Consider the following 23,129-nt stretch of genomic DNA (forward strand, 5'->3'; position numbering starts at 1 on the left):
ACTGGGACACAGTGTTGGAGGAGGAGTGGTGGAAAGACCGAAGAAAGTGGAGAGGAACCATATTTGCCCCTACCCGGCTACAGCTGGATAAAGGGAAATGATGATGATGATGATGAAAGACTTTAAAGAAACAGGATTGCAGCCCGAATCTTTCATAGTGCCAATACTCAAGGACGCACTGTATACACACGCATGTTGCTACAGCTGACTCCAAAATGATGAAATTGGAAATTAAGGCACATGAAAGGAGAAACTAAAAGATGAAACAGCTGGTGTAGAAAGAGAAAAATGAGAAATATGGACATAGTCTCCACTAATTTATTAGATGTATCGTAAAACAATATAAAAATATCAAATCTCGGATACATGATTTCTGTATATAACATTTCTGTAAGTTTAATGTACTTTTCCTACTATATTTTTCAACATCGAGTGATGAAACTTATGCTTTTACAAACCATTATTATAAATAACTTGGTGGAAAAAATATTTTTTAAAGAAAACATTTTGGATTTTATGCAGTAACAAGTCACTATATCTTTTTCCAAATTTAGCCCATCACATTTGAATTGCTATAACAATAAAAATAAACAAGGTATCACACCTTTCTTCAACATATATTTTCAAATTATGCTTTAGGCAATGCGCCAAAATTGGTAACATAGAATTTGATGATTATCTAAACCAGGTACACTTTAAGGATACATGTTATTGAAATTTCAAATATTCAGAGTACAGGAGCCATTTAATTGATCACCACCGCGCACATATGCCCAGAACACTGAAAACCACGCACATCATATTCTATAATGGTATCTTTAAAACTCTTGGAGTCACAATTCCTTTAATGAAGTACAATTTTGTGTACGTCTCCCCTTAATCACAAGAATGTCCATACTCACCAGTAAGGTTGAGCATGAGTTGCCGGATATTACAGTTGATAGAACAAAGAATACTGCCTTGATCACAAAATGAGGACACTCTATGTATGTATAAGCATGTTTTACTGTAGCGCCGACTTCTGAGAAAACTTATAGCAGTGACCACAGGTTACAGTAGTTTGCAGGGGCCGTCGACCTTCTTGGTTCTTCCCCCAAAGAAGACTGATGTGTTCCATTGCTAGATGCAACTTTCTTACGTAGCGACGGTCCTCTTCAGGAGAGGTGTGGAGACGGTTTGCTCCAGGAGACTTGACCTTTTATGCCCTACCATCCAGTATTTCAGAGAACTTCATACCTTATTGATTACAAGAATTACGCCGCACTTCAGTATGTGTAAGCATATGACGCCGTAGCGACGACATGATTTTAAATTTCCTTTCACATTCATCACAGGAATATGGCCGCTCTCCACTATGTGTAAGCTTGTGATAACGAAGGGCACGCTTTTGAGCGAACTTCCTAAAACATTGAGCACAACTATAGGGACGCTCCCCAGTATGTAAACGCATGTGATCCTGAAGGGTATCCTTACGTGAAAACTTCTTATTGCACACAAAACAGGAAAATGGAAGATCACCACCATGTAAACGTATGTGAACTCTAAGGCTAGACTTCCGTGAAAACTTCTTATTGCACTCAATACAAGAATGTGGACGCTCATCAGAATGTGTTTTCATGTGAGCCAGAAGAGTAGATCTATGTGAAAACTTTTTATAGCATTGAACACAAGAATATGGCCGTTCACCAGTATGTGTATGCATGTGTTGCCCGAGCGCGTTCTTGTCGTAAAACTTCATATCACATTCATGACAGGAAAATTGCCGAACACCAGTGTGCGTTAGTTTGTGCCGTACAAGGGTGTATTTCTGAGTAAACTTCTTATCGCATTGATCACAAGAATGGGGACGCTCACCAGTGTGTAAAAGTACGTGATTCTCGAGGGTCGACTTGAGCTTGAACTTTTTATAGCACCAAGTACAACTATATTTACGCTCTCCGATGTGTTTATCCACATGTTGGAGAAGGAGGCTTTTGAATTCGCATTCATCAGAATAATATGAACGATCACCGGTAGGATTCAGCAGGTGTTGTCGAAGATACGTCGTATTTGCAGACGTATACCGGCAATCCTCATAGGAGTGCGGACGATTTGAATTATTAGCGAGCAGGTGCTTACGAAGAGCAGATTTGTTGGTAAACTTTCTGCCACTTTCGTTGCAACAGAGTGTCCTTAATGCAACATTCTCAGGTCTAGAAAACAGCAAACACAAAAGTTATTGTATTTTCCATCTGAGATAACATCACATACAGTATACAGAAGTGAACACATTTTATATATATATATGTACCGCATAAGTTTGCTCTTGACCGCAGTGCATGCAGACAATTCAAGAGAGTCCAATATGGTAGCAATGATTTAGTGAAACACATTATTAGAATGCCATACAATACCTAATGTTTTAATAGCTTCATCCTTACTGATGTACAAGTTAACAAGAATTCTCTATCATCCACAGGGACTTCAGCAAGGGCCTCTGGGCAATTTAATGTCTGCTCTTGAGACACACACGTATACGATAAAGCAAGGAAGAAAGTTCTGATTGAAGCTCATTATCTTCTTCAACTGAGCTATTACCAGTCAAAGGGCCATCAACATAAAGGGAGAGGGTGCAATGGGGTGATATTCTCTGCATATATCAGCAAGTTGAACTAGAAATCACACAGAAAGAGAGGGGGAAGACTTGTAACAGTAGTAAGGTGGTAGTCCTCGATTTCTTCATAAGAGTATACACGCCACACAATTTTCTCAAGACGCTGTGCAAGGGATGTATTAATACAATTCCATACATGTTAGCAATATCAGGTGAAAGAGCAATAAGGTAAGTTCTGAACCTTGAAAAAATAGACAGGAAGTGAGGCTGAATTTTAGAGTTGACCATTAATGAAGAATCGACTGGTATCCCATTTCATGATTCATATTTTCCAAGGTTATGAATTTCATTATTGGTTCCGTATTGAATTAACAAACTTTTATTCCACCAACTTAATAGTGTACATTACAATCTGTTCTTAGGGACTAGAAAGTGATTTAATAAAACCAGTCATTTAGTAAATTAGAGATTCAAGACTTTATCGCTTTACGAAAATTAGTCGTAAAAAACAATTTCTTCATGTTCAACAATATCATCTACCATCAGATTGGTCTGGCAAAGAGTTCACCGGCCTGAGGTATTTTAGCAGAAATATACCTCGATTTCCTTGAGAACACCAAAATCGACAATACTTGCTTCTGGGCCAGGCATATTGATGTCCTCGCAATCATAGATGAAAAATTAGTTGATGCTCCTACCAACCCTTCTTGGGCCCAATAGTATCGATTCCCATATCAAATTCACGTTTAAATCAGAAATAGATCAAAAGATCAACTTCCTAGTTCTAATTAACACAAGACATTCAGACACTTTAACGCATAAAATTTTTAGGAAACCCACCCAATGCGCTGCTACTATTCATCAAGGTCCAACCCACCCCCAGTCCCATAAAAGAGTGTTCAGCATACCTATGGCCAAGAAGGATCTCTGTATTGAACTGAATACCATCTGCAGTATTGCAAAATTCAACGGCTTAGATAATCAGTTGATAGGAAGTATCATCAATAAATATAAATCTCATCCTAAAACAACGCTCAAGAAAGAATTACCTAAATACGAATCTTTCTCCACCTTTACTTTCAACAATGAAATTCATAAGATCACTAATATTTTTAAGAGGAAAAGTGTAAAAATAACATTCAAGACCAGTAATAACGGTATTCACATTCTACATAACAGGTCACACATCAACAAGATCAACGGTTATGCAAAAACAGGTGTGTTTAAGCTCAAATGTAACTCATGTACCAATACTTCTTATGTGGGCCAAGCTGGGAGAAGTTTTAAGTTATTGTGAACACAACAATGATGTTAAATACAATACAATTTGCGGCTATCGGCCAACACATGGTCGACCACAATCATAATTTCATGAATATTAAAGAAGATATGGACATCCTGGAAATAGCTAAAAATAGTCCTCTTCTTAATATAATCGAGAAATTCTGCAAACATCTGGACCAGTATATCAATGCTAACTACAACCTTAATGAAATCACTGAAATAACCGATATTTTATTTGATTTATTTATTACTTTCTCAGGAAGAACTATTTAGACGATCCGAAATCACTCTTAAAGTTAATTACATGTCTTTCATCGAGACAATTACCATCACTCCCGCAACCTTTGGCCCCGCCTTAAGTTACTCCCCTAATCCCCGTCCCTTTCTTTTCACCTTACCCCACGCTACCCGCTCCACCTGGTAACTCCTCCCCTTACCAACCTCTTCCCCTCCTGGTTTCCTTGCCACTCACAACACAGGCTTAACCCAGGTGCACACCACCAGTTAGGTCGATCACATTGCCGCGCAATGTGAGTGCACTTTTTCTTTTTCTTCGTTTTTCTCCCTTTCTTTAAATAACCTCGCGTTAATTTTAATTTTCTATTCTCATCATCAGGTTCCATAGGTTCCATCTGGGATTGGGAATTTCACCTCTCATCTTATGCAGAACTCGTTGCATGATAAGGAGTTGCTTATATTCAGCCTGTATACAATTTGTGAATCATAAATACTGGACTTAGAGCAAGTTACATACCCTCTGCGCAAATTTTGTTCATAACACATATTCAATATTTGACAGAAGACGCAATGCAATGATAGAATTCACTAGAAGCATCTGGAATTTATATTCAGACTGGCATTTTATACCTTTATCACTAGACAATTTTCATGTATATATAAAGTGCAATATTTCAACCGTTATTGTAAAAAATCAATGTGGTACTATATTTATAGTCTTGCTGCAATATGTAAACTTGAACAGTTCACTGTCTGTTGATCAGTACCACGATGTAATTTTATCTGACATGACATTTCATGATTTTTACCATTTTATATGCATGTTATCACATCACACGTTTTGCTCATTTGATTAATTTTATCAATTTATGACAGAACGTTGTTTCTGGATATCAACACATAAAAAGGGTACCATATTTAGGCTGATATTGACCCACACAGGGTCAAAACTAGTCCCCTAACAACACACTGTAATGTGAGCCATTACAATTATTGTATAGTATAGAGTAGGTGGAATAAAACTTTGTTAATTGAATTACATGTCCACAACTTCCGTCAAACTCAACTCCTTGCTCGGTTGTTGTGCTAGAATCATTGAGCACACAATGTTTGGGTATGTAAAATTTAATGAGTTAGAAGTCTTGAGGGAAGCAATTTCCATTGTGCAAATTCACTGCATTCACACATGAAAATTACATACTGCTGTTTCAGGTCTTGAATCTAGCAAACTTATTTTCAATGTGTTTCAGCATTTTAACAACATTATGCTTAGGTTAAGCTACAGGTGACACTTCAGGATGAATACGAAATTTGCCAACGAACCTGCCAGACACATCAACTTGGTCATTATTCAAAAATTGTCCTTTACAAATCCCTTCTTCAAGAGTAAGAAACGGTTGACGGGGTTCTACAAGCTGCCAAAACCTTTGCCATTTTATATCAAGAGAATCAAGTTCTACCAGGCAGGAACCCTGAACCTTGGCGTTAAACATAATGCTAAACTCAAGGATGGTGCCTGACAATACCCAACCAAATTTGGTCATCTAACAAGTTGGGATAATCTTTCTTATGCAAGATATTAGAAGACACAATTTTAGAGTAGACATCAGCTCCAAGCAAGATATCAATAGTAGCAGGCTGACTAAGTATACTAACACATCAAATGACGTCATGAGCAATAGATCAATTGGAACAATCAATTTGCAGTGCACAAAATTGGTTTGTGGTCATATTCACACGTGCACAGTTCAACTTTAATGTATAATCTGACACATTACAGAATAAGACAAGGTTGCATGTTGATCTTCCAGGTAATACATCAGCATTGACTAAACCAACTATTGGTAGCCGACAAGTCTTAGTACAAATGCCAAGCTTCTATACAAGACTACAGGATACTAAAGATAAATGACTTTCCTAGTCCCAATAAACCTTTGACTAGTACCATCTATCCTGAACTATTTTTCACTGCTATAGAAGATGTGTGTAGCAAAATGTTTGAGTGGGTGAAACAATTGCAGAGCTGCTAGCATTTATATAATTATTTGAAATTGTTTGCTCTTTACAAAATCAGTTCCATGTAGGGTCAATTATCCTCGGGGCACTTGTCTCACCTACACTGTTTAGAAACATGAGAAGCAGAAAAACACAGATGACAACACTTATTTTTCCTCACAAACTTGCGGCGATAATCAATGTTTGCTTCTTTGCACTTTCTACAATCAGAATTTCTAAGATTATCAAGTTTGCAAACACTACCATTCAAGGAAGTGCTCTTGTTGGTAATATGAAGTAAAATTTAAAACAAACGACAATGACAAAATGATCGTGATTCCAAAACCATCAGTGAATCCTTTTCAAAATATCTCTTTTCTAGAGATGATACTTGTACAAAGGTTTCCAAAATATGCATCACCACTGATCACTGGTAAAGCAGAACCATGGCCTTCCTCGAATAGTGGTACTAGTCACAGGTAATGTTCACACATGCCATGCCACACACTATGGCACCACTCACAGATTACACACACCAATGGTGTTCCTCACATAAGGGTACTACTCACAAGCTGTGTTCCTCACATGGTGAGACTAAACATGATATTTGTTGTTTAAAGTTGCCACCAGCTGGGTAATGGGCCTCTTTGGCACGAGGTGCAACAAAATGAAACAAGAACTAAAACTTCAAAATGTATTCACTGACAAGAATATAAAATGAATGATGATTGAAAAAGGCCATGAATCCAAAACAATCAATAGATCCAAATGACAATGCCTTAATGACAATATGCCTGAGAAGATTAGAAAGAATAGGATAAACCATAGAACTTAGCTTGGAGTCAAAACGCTTGATGCTGCATCAGTCTGTTTGAATCCAGGAGTCGGCGTGCTTTCCTCCTCCACAGATCACATGGTTTTTAGGTCCTATAGCCAAGAACTTCCAATCCAGGGATGGAGATGTAAAGCTAGTTTTACGGTGGCTTCACATTTTCACACCAAGCTGTTCAATGTAATGTTACTGTAGTGTGAAACTCCTCCTCCTCAAAGACTTAGTAGCATTTAACCTCCTTATGGACAGAGTAGTGCATGACCTCTTCTTACTCAATACTCATTTCTGTTACAAAGTTCAGGAAAACTCAGATATATCTCTCCAACCTCTTAACAGACAATCAAACTTACATGTTTTTCAAACAGACATAACAGAATTGCTGTTAACATTTATACTACATCAAGTCAGATTAAAACAAATGCTTTCCTTGCCATCACCATTAGTAATCTAAGCCTGAATCTCACGTGTTCTGAGACAGAGATTTGAACCCCAAAACCTGAAAATTACTTTGCAGATAAATGTGTAAAAACTCATATGTGCTTACCTATCTGGTTTTCATATAAGGTTTTGACAGAGAATCGGTACATCACGAGATTCGAATATTGAGTAGTATGATAACCCAACAATGAATGACAGCACAACAACTTCAACAGAAAACCAACGGAGAGCACTATCAGTAAGAAATCTACCACCTGCAGAAAAACCTTCTTCCACGGTGTCTGGTAATTCCACACTACCACCACCACCATGAAGGAAACAAATTGCAATGGAGGAGTAAGCAAGAGAGGAGGCTAGGAACATGGAAGACAGTAGCTTGCTATAGCTCCAGAGGAATAATCCCACTTGCACTGACTAGCAGTATATACACACCACAGTCAGTCAGTCAGTCAGTCAGTCAGTCAGTCAGTCAGTCAGTCAGTCAGTCAGTCAGTCAGTCAGTCAGTCAGTCAGTCAGTCAGTCAGTCAGTCAGTCAGTCAGTCAGTCAGTCAGTCAGTCAGTCAGTCAGTCAGTCAGTCAGTCAGTCAGTCAGTCAGTCAGTCAGTCAGTCAGTCAGTCAGTCAGTCAGTCAGTCAGTCAGTCAGTCAGTCAGTCAGTCAGTCAGTCAGTCAGTCAGTCAGTCAGTCAGTCAGTCAGTCAGTCAGTCAGTCAGTCAGTCAGTCAGTCAGTCAGTCAGTCAGTCAGTCAGTCAGTCAGTCAGTCAGTCAGTCAGTCAGTCAGTCAGTCAGTCAGTCAGTCAGTCAGTCAGTCAGTCAGTCAGTCAGTCAGTCAGTCAGTCAGTCAGTCAGTCAGTCAGTCAGTCAGTCAGTCAGTCAGTCAGTCAGTCAGTCAGTCAGTCAGTCAGTCAGTCAGTCAGTCAGTCAGTCAGTCAGTCAGTCAGTCAGTCAGTCAGTCAGTCAGTCAGTCAGTCAGTCAGTCAGTCAGTCAGTCAGTCAGTCAGTCAGTCAGTCAGTCAGTCAGTCAGTCAGTCAGTCAGTCAGTCAGTCAGTCAGTCAGTCAGTCAGTCAGTCAGTCAGTCAGTCAGTCAGTCAGTCAGTCAGTCAGTCAGTCAGTCAGTCAGTCAGTCAGTCAGTCAGTCAGTCAGTCAGTCAGTCAGTCAGTCAGTCAGTCAGTCAGTCAGTCAGTCAGTCAGTCAGTCAGTCAGTCAGTCAGTCAGTCAGTCAGTCAGTCAGTCAGTCAGTCAGTCAGTCAGTCAGTCAGTCAGTCAGTCAGTCAGTCAGTCAGTCAGTCAGTCAGTCAGTCAGTCAGTCAGTCAGTCAGTCAGTCAGTCAGTCAGTCAGTCAGTCAGTCAGTCAGTCAGTCAGTCAGTCAGTCAGTCAGTCAGTCAGTCAGTCAGTCAGTCAGTCAGTCAGTCAGTCAGTCAGTCAGTCAGTCAGTCAGTCAGTCAGTCAGTCAGTCAGTCAGTCAGTCAGTCAGTCAGTCAGTCAGTCAGTCAGTCAGTCAGTCAGTCAGTCAGTCAGTCAGTCAGTCAGTCAGTCAGTCAGTCAGTCAGTCAGTCAGTCAGTCAGTCAGTCAGTCAGTCAGTCAGTCAGTCAGTCAGTCAGTCAGTCAGTCAGTCAGTCAGTCAGTCAGTCAGTCAGTCAGTCAGTCAGTCAGTCAGTCAGTCAGTCAGTCAGTCAGTCAGTCAGTCAGTCAGTCAGTCAGTCAGTCAGTCAGTCAGTCAGTCAGTCAGTCAGTCAGTCAGTCAGGTGGAATATCATCTCTCAATATCAGAGATGATTGATATTCTAGCACAGATCCATTTACCAGCTGCGAACCACTCGACCAGATTCATGCCATTAAATACTAAAAGCTAAGCAGATGCAACAAAAAACACTGCACTGCTACACAAAATACAAAAACTGAATGGCACAGCAACAGACACTGGTCTTCATACCCCATTCTACATAGTGAAGTTCAGAAGCAGGAACCCAGACATCAACTACCCTATCACAATCTACAATATAAACACCAAGCTTCTGCCCAACACCTGATTACATTACCACTTAGAAATTTGGCAAAGTAAATATGACCAAACCATCAAAATTTCCAGTAAATTTTTACACAGTCCTAGTCAACAAAAGAGGACTTGCACACTTTGTACGCATGCTGCAACACAGAACCTGGCACAACAATGTGGAGCAACCATTCACATTCGTGTCCAGCCTCCACCTAGTCAACGGTGGTATATGGGGTCATTAAGAGCTATATGGAGGACATTATCACTGACCATTTTCAGCAAGAGGGATACTGAATATTCCAGGTTATTCAGAACCGGAATTCCTGCAGACATACCTCGCAGATGCATAGCCTGTCCTGGAATACGGCAACAGTGAACCTTCTGCTGAAGGGTGGTCTACTAATCTACAGTACACGAAGTAACATCACGTGGAGGCCTCCTGGTCATCTCGACTACAGCACAGATACTGTGATCGCTGCCAATTCTATGATCCTACTAATGCATTCTTGAAAACGTATGTGCGATTTGTAGTGTTGAGAGCACACAAGATTTGCATGAAAATGGGATCACTCAAATGCAATATTTTCAGCAAAACTCACCGATCTTTCTCAGTCAAATGCAAGGATAAACATCAAACTTCTCCCACGTAAACATAAAAAGTGTTATCTATCACCACCAATGACCTCCCTCCCCCATGCTCCCCTTCCACACTTCCCCCTATATCCAATGAGAACATTCTGAAAATCATCACTATGGTGCTCCAGAATATTCTCCCATTCCAACGTCCTGATGTTCTGTATCAGGTCGAGCTAGCGGCGCGACAGATCTTCCAATCTCACTTTGACGCTACTTTCTCTCGGACAAGATTGCAGTGTGCATCCTCCCCCCTTGATCCCAGTCCACTATTGTAGAAAATGAAAGTTTATTATGATTAAGTGTGTTCTTTGAGGACCAAGTGACCACTGCCCCAATAGGTCATGGAGAGGTAGCAATTAGTCTTCAAAAATCCATCCCATCAAAACAATATTATCATTCTATAAATGAATAAGTATCTGAAAACATAAAGAGAGAAGTCACAATTGTAAATCAAAATAGCTTTGGCCACAATTTTTATAGCTCCTGGCTATTCCCACTTCACAAATTTGTAGAATATATTGATCATAAATACAGTACTTGCATCATTAACACATAATTTTACATTATGTCATATACACAACAGCAAGCTATTTACGATCAACTATTACATGATATCTGTGGTGTTGACATACTCTTCCCTTCCCCTAGCTGCCCTACATCAAGTATGACCCCTGAATTTCTGATCCTCAGCCCTAACCTAGCAATGAACTGTGTGCTACCTTCATTGTGAAATCAACATGTCCCTGCCCTGCTAACCATCGTCCCGCAAGAGTCATACAGTATACACGAACCAATTGGGTAGCATACAAACAACCAATATCACACATAATATGCAATACTGCACCACCTACTTCACCAAAAAAATTACAAGTTGAAGATAAGAAATTAGAATCCCCACCAACTAGTGTCAACGAACGCCATATTACCCGCCACACCTCCCATCCATCAAAATCACCACTTGCATCTTAAGCACTCCAATTATTAAAATATTTCCATCAACCTTAAAAGGCATACATTCCAACCTGTGACCCAAATATTATCTGCGAACATAGAAAAATCCCTAGACGTGCTCGATCATTCATCAAGGCTAATAAAAGAAAAGCCTGGGCTAATACTTTCACTGATTTATGCAACATGACTGACAGTCGCACATACCGGACCAAATTAAAACAACTGACAAACATAATTCTACCCCTATTATCCAAGTAATACATAACAAATCTGCTCTCAGTGATAATAAAACAAAGACTGACAGTTTTTGCAGGTCATTATAAAGTAATTTTCCCAACATCTTCCAATCCCAATGTCTACCGCCCTGACCATGATGCAATATCCGAATATTTAGATATCACACAAAATCGTTTTTGCCCTACCTTTTAATCTAATCCAGCTTTGGACTCACAACATTCCCTAAATGCTCTTATTACAGTATAAGATATAAAAGATGTACCCAGGACTAAAAATAGCACTGCCCCTGGACTAGATCAAATTACTTACCGGTGCATAACAGAAGGTCCACATCATTTCCTACAACTCTGAAATGTAGTACATACCATTAGTCTCCATACTGGATTCCTCCTTCCCCCTTCCCAATTGGGTACATGCCACCTACCATCTCAATTAAATTCATATCGACCTGCAAGTCTTCTAACAGTGTGTTCTAAAATCTTAGAAATCATCTTTGCTCACTGTATACACAGCTATCTATCTTAAATCCCTTCTTCTCAAACCTCAGGCAAGGGCCAGTTTCTGTCCTCAGCACTCCATACATCACTAGTTCCTTCATTCTCTGCATACCTCACAAAACATTTACCTACAAAAGTACGTGCAGCCCTTACCAGTCGTGATGAGGCAAAAGCCTTTCAATGGACTGATATATAAAATCCATCACCTTCCAGTACCTATGACAATCCCCCATTAACCTAGCCAAAATCAATATCCATAATGCATTATCCTACCCCTTTCCAATTAAAGCAGGAGCACCACAAGGCAGTCCACTGTCACCACTTTGGCATGTCCTATTTTGTATCAATATTACACAACCAATAATCCCACCTTGATTGTCTGTCTGCTGAACCACAAATATACAGGCTGTAGAATGCAATATCCAATCCTTGTAATCCGGTCACCAAACCTATTTAAATAAACACGAACAATGGCTCAACCTCTGACAAATCAAAAGTAATGTAACCGGGCGAGTTGGCCGTGAGCTTGCATCTGGGAGATAGTGGGTTCGAAGTCCACTGTCAGCAGCCCTGAAGATGGTTTTCTGTGGTTTCCCATTTTCACACCAGACAAATGCTGGGGCTGTACCTTATTTAAGGCCATGGCCACTTCCTTCCCATTCCTAGGCATTTCCTATTCCATCATCGCCATAAGACCTACCTGTGTCAGTGCGACGTAAAGCAAATAGAAAAAAATTAATGTAAGCAAAACAATTTATTTTTCTAATCATAAAATAGATGCTGTCCTACTAACAAACTCTACCTAATCCTAAATAATAATCAACTCATTACTGAAACCACCATTCTTACCTACCTGGGCACAACATTCCAAAATAATTTACAATGGAAAGTCTATTTGAACCAAATTTATAAAATAGCATCCCATAGGATTCACCTCCTCTGATGGCTGTTAGATCAAACCTGGGGATTAAAAGCCACACAAATCATTAACACGTACAAAGCCTTTGTTCAACATGTTATCATGTTTGCGTCATTATCTTGGAAATCCGTCTCCATTATCCAATATTTAAGACATATTAAAGCTTTACTGCCATGCTATCTGACTAGCTTAATGACACAGACCAGAAACTTGACTCAAAGTTATCAACAAGCTTTATACATTCCATAAAATCCTTTCCCATCTACATTCCATTTGCCTTCCCTATTTACAGATGCAGTTTCCTACAACTCACATAAACTTTTCAAAGCACTTAGCCTTTCATCTCTCACCACCACCATTCTTACAAACCAACCAACACCTACCACCAAACACCTCTTCCCACCTCCGAGTCAGCCCATAGATAAATTTAAACTTGAAAATGGAATTATGAGATTGCACATCTCTGGGCAAGGTCGTTGTTGTTATTTTTTCATTCCTCAGAAATTATGACTACTTGGCTTATTCACATGGAGAAGAATTGGCTAATAATTTTATGCATTGATTGTATACCTAATTCTAAATAGATATAAATGTATATAAGTAAATACATAAAATAAATAAAGCATACTGTTTCACTTCAAGAAAAATAATGTTTACTGTTCTATTATTGTATTTGTAGTGATTCAATATGTTAATAAGAAAGAGACTGGTATTTCTGATGACATGTTTTGCAAAAGTAGAAAACAATTTTTTAATTTACTTCCTTCAAATGTGCAAAATTAGCACACAACCATAACAAAAACAAGTATTCCTAAATGAGTGGCTCAGTGCCATAGGTGCCTAACCCACAAATTTAAAAAATGCCGTTTATGTGCTATAATGGACTCCTAATAGTTGCCTCTATCAGGACCAGACTTGCCTACTACATTCCAGTAGCTTGATTAGTGCTGCCACCTGCAATTATGTTAGGCACCTTCCATAACCTTCAGTTCCTTTAGTGCCAGCTGTGCCTATCCAACATCAAGATGGCTGAAGAGAGCTGGATTGTGGAAATGCTCCTTGAGGATAATTACGAAGGCAGCGGCAAGGACCAAGGTTATGAGCATAACTATGCTGATTTCAAATCCTCAGGTAATTTAGAATAGGTACACATATTGATAATATTAGGTAATAAGTTGAATGGTTTGTGATTAATAGGGAAAACATGTAGTTGGTTAGGCATTTCTAGCTCTGACTGAAGTAAATGAAATTGTATTGTGCTTAGGCATAACTGATTGATACTTTTAATGGTGAATATGTTATGTATTAAATTTGGTACTACTTCTAACATAATGAGTAACTAAAGAGGATAAGTTCTGGCTATAACAATATTAATATAAGTAATTCAGAAAGTCCATTATAAATATTATGTTGGTCAGGCAAGTCTGGCTCTGATCTACCAATGCATTTTCAGATGCAGGAAGAAACGATGGGCCTGCAGCTGTTACGTCTGTATGTGATTCTATTTCACGAACCTCAGGTAAAATTTCTTTATAACTGTTAGGTTCAGAAATTCATGATAGATTTTATATGAAATAGTTTTTTAATCATACCTTACAATGGAACTATAAGTGCAGTGGAGATAGTGTTCTAGAGACCTGTTGTTCAGAGTTAATGTAACTTGGTTACAGGTAACTCAGAACCACAAGGAGCTGCGTTTGAAGCAGAAGTATCTCATAACATATTTCCTGAAATGCCAAACATGACACCGAATGAAGATAGGAATGATCAAATAGAAAATGTTGACTTACCTACAAGAAGAAAAAGACCAAAGCAGCCAGAAAATCATAAGAAATATATTAGGAAGTACAAATGTAACCATGATGAGGAATATGTATCCGTTACTGGAAAGTTAGTACCAAGGAAACAGTGTTCCTTGGATTCATGTGGTTGCCAGCTACAGTGTGATAAACTTATTTCTTCAGGTAGACGACAGCAAATTTTTTATGGTTTCTACCGAATGCATTGGTCTCTACAAAATGCATTTATCGGTGGGCAAGTTGAAGTAGGAGACATCAAGAGACAATATGCCAAGAAAGTGGTATCTACAAGAAGCAAAACGAGAGTGTATAGACTCCAGGATGAGAAGGGTGAGGATAAGATAGTATGTAAGAAATTTTTTCAAGGTACATTAGCAATTTGTGATGGTACAATTACTAATGCTCTTAAAAGGAAACAAGCCAGTGGTACACCGGAAAGTGATAAAAGAGGACAACATGTACCACACAACAAAACCAGCCCTGGTGATGAAAAGAGAGATTGTGACTTTGTAAATAAATTCCCAACTTATGAGAGTCACTATTGTCGTCGAGACGGTTCTCGTAAATATTTATCCCCAGATCTGAATATGGCTATCATGTTTAAGCTCTACAAAGAAGAATGTTCCAATCATGGACACAAAGCTGTGTCACTTTACATGTTTCGCCACATTTTCAATACAAAGTTTAATTTACACTTTAAACAACCAAAAAAAGACACGTGCAAAACATGTGATGAACTTCAAGCTAAGATGATTGGATTATCAGATGGTCTTGAAAAGCAGAAGCTACTTGAGTTACATGAACTTCATCTGCGGAGGGCAGATGGCATCCGGGATTTAAAAAAGAACGATATTGAGGAAGCTCGTGCCCCTAACGGTAGGAAACAAGTTCTTGAATTTGATCTTCAGAAAACTCTCCCTACTCCATTATTAACAACAGGAGTAGCCTACTATAAACGGCAGCTGTGGGTGTATAACCTTGGAGTCCATGATGAGGTTACAAACTGCGGACACATGGATGTTTGGGGAGAACATATTGCTTCTCGTGGTCCTCAAGAAATTGCTTCACGTCTTTTATACCATATCAGAAACTGTCTTCCATCAACAACAAGGGAGATTGTACTGTACAGTGACAGTTGTGGTGGTCAAAACCACAATATCAAAATGGTTCTGATGCTACATTATATCAATCAAACTTCAGAAAACATTGAAGTGATCCACCAGAAGTTGTTTTTACCTGGGCATAGTTTTTTCACTTGTGATCAAGACTTTGGAAATATAGAAAGGGAAAAGAAATATCATCCTCACATTTTTCATCCAGAAGATTGGTGTGATGTTATACAGAAGGCTAAGAAGCAACGACCAAGATTGGTTGTTCATAAAATGACTAATGATATGTTCTTCAGCACAAAGGGTATGGAAGAAAGTATTACTAACAGGAAAGTAAGTACGCACAAGGAAAAAGTGGAATGTTTGAAGATACGGTGGCTTAAGATACAGAGAGAGTACCCAAAGACCCTGTTTTATAGCTACAACAGCCATGAAGATGGGATATTCCAGGCAGTTGATCTCTCAAAAAAATCTGTTCGAGGCCGACCCATCCGCCAGTTACCAAGTTCTCTAGAGCTCCTCTACCCTACAGGCAGGAAAAAATCAAAAGAAAAATTAAGATATTTACTGGATCTGATGAAATATATTCCACCACAACACCACCATTTCTACAGATCACTTCAGGAACAAGAAGAAAGTGAAGTAGACGAAGATTGAAAACAATAAGGAGTTACCGTAGATTATGTATTGTCAAGAGCAGATTCAAATATGATAATTGCCTATAAGTTTGTGGTTTAATTTGGTTGGGGATAATTAGTGCCAAATTTTTTATTGTTATGCATGTGAAGAAAACCATATTTGTACTAAGTAATGCAATAAAAAGTAATATTTGATGCACTCGTTATTTTTCAATCGTAGTCTAACTTTAACCTAAAATATCTCAAAATGAAGTAAATGTGGGTTAGGCAACTATGGCACTGAGCCACTCAAATGTAATCAGAAAAAGGGTCCATTTGTTGGACTGATGGCATGCTTCCCTGCTGGGGAGAAAGAAATAACTCTTAAACTAACAAGATTGGTTCGTCACTCTTTGCCTCTCTGTCATTAGGAAAATATCTAGCACGAAACAACCCACACCAGGTTATATTTGCAGAGAGTGTGGAGAAACCTCCCTCTGGGAGAATAAAAAGGGACGTCATAAGATGTCATTTAGTACAATTTCTTGGTGAAAATACTCTAGAAGTCTGTTCTAGAACCCTTCCAATGGCAAACATCATGAAAAAGCTTGTAGTGTAGCTTCATCAAGAAAGAAGTTTAACACGTTGAGTGCCGAGCCGATTGTAGCACACTATTCCACTGGTGCCAGGCATGTTTTTGAATTGCATTCCGCTGGTGCCAAAGCAATTGTACGCGTTGTAGTCTGTTTATATAATCTTGGGATATATTTATATGACGTACTAAGTAAATTTTATCTCACCCTACCATGGTCATTTGTGACGCCATATGGTGTCACAGCAAATTTTAGGAAAGATAAAATATAGCGTGACGCCATATGGTGTCACAGAATTTTTTGACATGGAATGTGCAATACGAATTTCAAATACGGGATATTTATTTGCTAATTCAAATTAATGCAATATTTATGAAAACCTCGCAAATGCAAAACAAGTACTTATATTGCATTACATATTGTTGATAACAGTTTTCTGATAACTCTAAACATTGAAAATATGTGTCTCGGCACGCCCGAGTTTTTGTTACTCGTAATTTTTCAAACCTTATTGGCATTGTTGTTCAAACATCGTCCTTTGTACACTTGTTTCATGTGCTGTTTTCATATTTAGGTTTTGAACATCTGATCAGGGAGTTAAGGGGAACACGCAAACTATACGCTACCTGGCTGCTGGCGCAGCTCGACGCAGCCCGGTTGGTTCACGTCCGCTGCTTCGCTCCTCCCTACCTCTCCGCCACACCCCGATACTCCCGCGGCACTTCTAATATTATGACTATTTATTTGTTCAATTTTGGCATTTAAACTTGCGCTGGGTACATGCAGTTTTCACCTTAGCATTCTACTGTCTCCCACGAATATTCCTACCAAATTTCAACCGAATCCGAGTGTAACACATGTATGTGTTCCCTCGTAAGATTTCTTCCATTTTTTATATTTTTGCACAACTATATAAACTGAGTGATAATACATATGTAAACGAGGAATAAACAATGCCTGGCGCGCTTTCACCTGTTACAACGACCACAGGCCACTCAGTGGCTTCGGAAGAATACTGTGGCGCCATATGGTGGCATACAGTAAAAATACATAGCTGGAATAGACCCTGAAGTTCGCCCTTCACGTAGTACCAATTTTACAGGCATAGATGTCACAGCTGATTATCTACGGCGCATCGCCTGAAACTCAACTGTGCCGCCATATGGCGTCACGCAACTCTGATTTCAAGAACGGTGTGCCGCCATATGGTGTCACGCCATCTCAAATTTGAAGACCACCGTGACGCCATATGGCGGCACGTGGCACCCAACGTGTTAAAGAGCTCAAACGTATTCCAGCAGATAATTTATTTGTGAATAGTAAACCATTACAAAATATTTCAAACTCTACTTCATTGTCTAGATTTAAAATAAGTTCTGTTCCTATGCTCACATCTCAAGAGGAAGAGAAGCAATATAAAGAAGAGGAAGAAAAAAGATCTAAGTGGTTTTTTACCATCAGAGCTTTTTAATTCTACTTCATTGCATAAGCCTACTACATGTTTCATCGCAGTGCAAACATCTAAAGAAGAAGAAGAACTGCAAGATGAGTTAAAAATGAAAAAGAAGATCTCAATGATGTTTTACCAATGAAGCAGGTTAAATAAAACTTTCTGCATAAAAACTGTCTGCATATATTCTCAAATATTAACAACAACCTATATTATCATATGCAGATGTAAGATCCCAACTTACTTGTAGAACGCTTGTAACTGCTAAGACCCGATCAAGATTATTGTTACACAAAGTATTGAGCCCTTATTGAAGTGCTCATTTAATTAGTCATTTATTCAAATATGCAGTGAATATACCATTTTTATTAAGTACTAGTAACTGGCAGGAAACATCTACATTCAGCAGCACATGTCGCAACTTCTGCAGGGAGCTTGGAGCTCGGATTTGTTTGCTCACCAGCTAACATTGGAAGGTGGAATTTCGACATGACGCACACAAAGCCGAACAAGCGAACAATAGAATTCCAACGGACAACATTTCGGATGCCCGGGAGTGAAGCCAGGGTCACTCGTAAGAAATGTTTGAAGTAAGCGTCAGATACGCGATGCGTCGAGCTAATGAAACGACAGAGCCACTGTCGATATGGCTAGGCATTGGTCTAGGGAAAAGATGGCCCCAATGGAGGATACGACGGCGTCTTCGAAGAAGAGTTAATAAAAACGATGACCGCATCAGTTAGTTACCCTGTTATTCGGCAAGATTCTGTGCAAGTAAAATCGTAAGAAGAAGTTTTTATTTACGTGAGTGATCGTATGGGGACTCGTTGGAAGACGCTCAATCTACATTAGATATACTCAAGTTTTCTAATACTGGGAGAATGGCATTTAACTTTTGATTACCAAAGGGAGAGAACAGTTCCATTTAACTCTCTTGGTGCCAGGCTGTAGTGCGAGCATGCGCCCTTTAAATTGCCAGAGCCGATCTGGTCAGACGTTAACAATCCAGTCGGAAGTTGCCAGAGCCGATTACATCGGCCGGCTTAAAATTCTGTGATATACATAATTTTGAGGCAACCTATAGTGACGTGCATACATTTCTTACAACCTGTGGTAAAGGAGCTACACGTTATTGTGTGCCTGGCCTTGCTTTGGCAGTTCTAAGAGGGTGTTATACCTTTCACAAGAGTCATTTCCTGTGTTTACAAATACCGCTAACCGATCAGTAAGAGATTGCTCCTTGCAGTGAGTGGATTTGTGACAGGAAAATGCCATGTTGTCCATGTGATAATTTTTCAGCAGGTATTGATGACAAAAAATAAATGCAGTATTTAGAACAGTGCGAATTTAACGCGGATGATTTATCGGACAGCGATATGGAATTGAGTTCAGAGAGTAGCGACAAAATTATACCGGACAGGTCCACGGAATCACCGCAGCTAAAGAAGAGACGTTTAATTGTGTCAAACAGCAGTAAAGCTACTCTGAATGTGGTGATAGATGAAACTAGTGATAACGAATATGATGATGATGTCTCTGGAGAACATTTTGTGGAAATTTGTCCCACTGAACCCGACAACATCCCTCAACTTCCTGTCTCGTTCAAGGAAGTTCTTGGACCTAAACATGCCCTACCGTCTGATTCTCCGCCCGTATAACACTTCAAATTACTTTTCACTTACTCTCTGCTAAACCTTATAGTCACATATAGTCCTCTATCATTACCTAAATGCCGGTCTCCGCGGGCCAAGTGTAGCGTGCCTACCTCTCACCCGGAGGTCATGGGTTCGATTCCCGCCCAGGTCAAGAATTTTTGCCTGGTCCTGATGGTTGGTTCGAGGTTCACTCAATCTAAGTGACCCTAAGTGATTGCAACTGAGGAGATATCTCAGGGTGAGAGGGCAACCCTGGTCTGGAAGACCAAGAATAATTACTCAGAGGATCCGTCTCACTGACCATGATTCACCTCGTAAACTGCAGGTACCGAACTGAGCAGCGGTCGCTTAGTAGGTCAAAGCAAATCACGGCTTTAGTGCCATACATTTCTTAATTTCGTAAATTCTGTTGTATTTTTTAAAATTATTTTTCTAATATATACTACAACCGAAAACGAGAAACTACTTTTTTTGAAAACAAAAACTATAATATCAACTACTATTTTTTACTTATTTAATAATTCAGAATTATTTTAATACTGTGTTGTTCGCACGTAGAAAATTTGTTGTCAGTATTTGCCAAACATCGATACATACACGCGAATTTTATCGGTGAGTAAAATTGTCTTGTTTTTATTAGTGACATACGTTTGATTTTCTATATTTTACGTTTTTATTTTTCTCGTTGAAATTAGTTATTCTATAGAATTGTATTTAGAAATACATTATACGTAATTATGTACATTCTTTTGTATCGTAAATTATTTTTTCAAAGTAGATATTGAGAGAGAAATTGTGAAAATATTTCTCTCTTCCTAAAAATAAATGTTATCGACAACTATAAATCAACAATAAAATGTCTTTGACTTTTGATATCACTCCAGACCAGTTTCTTATTCTACGTAGTCGATATGTAGAAAGTTTCATGCCGGTATTTGCTATACACTGATAGATATACGCGAATTTTAAAATACATGTATTTCCACTGCAAACAGCCTGGCACTTTACAGTAGTAGAGTGGAGGCGGAGCTCTGGCCTCTTCCAGCTGATGGGGAGCGGCCGATCAGATCGGCTCTTGGCTCCAAGAGGGTTAATCATTTCAAAGTGCATAGTAGCCTGCCTGTGTAAATCGTTTCCCAAGGGCATAAACTTTACCATTTTCAGTTCAGCCATTTATAATATGGGAAATATTTGACCTAGTTACGGGAGTAGATAAGAGACGCTGTTCCGGGACTGAATCGGAACTGGATTCACGGTCGGTGGAATTTACCCCGGCTGTAGTATTCTCGTAACCGGCCGGTTGATCTTGACCTAATTTCTACATCGTGAACAAGTGGATGTTTTAGACGACATCCAGAAGCAGAAGCAGCAACGGAAAATTCGACATCACCTTACTACCCCTCGATGGAGACTAAAGGACTGATCCAAGTCTTTTCTGAAGGCAGCACTATCATCGGTATGGCGGGCTAAAAGCCAAATGGGGTCGACTGGCTCCTGAGGACGAGCGGCCACAAGTCGACAAACAAGATGAGTACAGACTTTTAATGTAATTATGTGAATGTGAACGTGTTTAATGTTGCAAAAGGGGATAGGTTAGTTTGATATTTAATTTCTGTATATGTAGCTTTGTTTGGATGGTCTATGTCCTATTTAAAGTAAATGATAGGAAGCTTGTTAAGGTAAATATAATTGTAACATCAATGTGAACCATTTGCATGAGGCCACAGCTTGCTTTCTTACATTTTATTCTGATTTATTTAGCTGAGTGGTTAGCGTCATTTATTTACGAGTCGGTTTCTTATTTTAGCCTGATATAATATTTAGATTTGTTTGCTTTGATGTTTGAGACGCAGTGTACATCTCAGGGCTTAATTGTAATTGTAAATAAGGATTCAAATTAAAGACAAGAAGGACTAGATTAAAGTATTATTAAGGGGAGCTCAAAGAGTAAGGAAACATGCCGTCACGTTTTCTGGGATTTATTGCATGATGTGTGAATGAGAGTGTGTAAGACGGTAGAGTGTGGATCCACGAAGTTGTTAGCGTCATCTTCACGACTATTTTGTACACCTAGGTGGTAAATTAATTATTGATTCACGAGTTCCACGAACGCAATTTCGTATTTCGAGTTCCGAATATTAGAATAAATTTTCTGTAAAATGTATTATTGTTATTATTATTATTAATTTAATATTTATTATTATTATTATTGTGCCCGTTCGCATCTCGTAGACCAACAACAAAATGGCGGCGTAGGAAGGTATGGCCCATGCGATCTACTAAGGCAATGAACTTCGTATCAATGCAACGTATAGGAGGCTATGTACGTCACGGAAAGGATAGGTTTCGAAGACAGTGCAGAACAGTAGAGGCTCATTTGAATTGTTTAAAAAATATATAGCAGCGGGTGAATTGTTTAACGAGACTCTCAAAAAAATTACTTCACGGAGACAAGACGCAGATGCAAGCGGATCTACATATTCGACGAATATACTTACCTATAGAAGAAGAATATTAATTATATATATTCGCGACAGCATATAATTAAAGTATTCATCACTGTATTCAAGTAGAAGAGCTGAGAAAAAAAATATAAATATATAAAATATTGGTGATATACGACGGATTTGGGCTAATAAGCAGCAACGTAACGACCGAAAGAATCGGAATTCACTTTTGTGAAACGTTAAATATCTATATACGAGAAGATTATAATTTCCGTAGCAGTAAAAAATAATAATTATTTACGGAGAAAATATTTCACAGAAAGAAAAACTTTGACGATTATTTTAAATAACAGAAAAATGCAGAATACTAAGACTAATTACTGCCCACAAGGAATTCTTCTCATTGTCTACAGATACAAGATGATGACTGTCTGCTAATTCATCAAGATGGACTAAACTGGGGATATGTACCGTCGAACCAGATGACCAGCCGGAGAGTATTGGACAGGCCAACCAGTGGAGATGATGACGTTGGATGAGGATCGGCCAGCCAAAAGACCGGACGATATGGAGTGGTCTGACGAGCTATATGACCAGCAGATGACCATGAACGTCCAGCCCAGCCAGATAACCAGTTCCGATCTGAGGGTCTAGTAGCAACAGAAGGACGGAGCAACCACCAGACCAGATGTAGCAACTCACGAGCTAAGTCCATACTTTTCTATAGTAGAGTAGTTTCTTGTAATCTGCACCCTCAATCTATTTTGGCATGTGCTGAGAATTTGGTGATTTATGAAGTAATTAAGAACGCGTGTGTAATATAAGTAATGTGTGAAATAC

At 39.0% G+C, this 23,129-nt stretch overlaps 1 protein-coding gene across 2 annotated transcripts in view; it reads right to left on the minus strand.

Moving 5' to 3' along the window:
• Positions 1 to 314: 314 nt before the first annotated feature.
• LOC136874609 (gastrula zinc finger protein XlCGF57.1) overlaps positions 315 to 23,129 on the minus strand; it is a 74,441-nt gene continuing 51,626 nt past the window's right edge. For both annotated transcript variants that reach the window (XM_067148242.2, XM_068227976.1), the window contains one exon: positions 315 to 2,192. In XM_067148242.2, coding sequence (XP_067004343.2) covers positions 1,238 to 2,192 — 955 coding nt within the window. In that variant the 3' untranslated portion in view covers positions 315 to 1,237. The remainder of the gene's footprint in view (positions 2,193 to 23,129) is intronic.

Source organism: Anabrus simplex, chromosome 5, assembly GCF_040414725.1.
Source record: "Anabrus simplex isolate iqAnaSimp1 chromosome 5, ASM4041472v1, whole genome shotgun sequence".
Taxonomy (NCBI): Eukaryota; Metazoa; Arthropoda; class Insecta; order Orthoptera; family Tettigoniidae; genus Anabrus; species Anabrus simplex.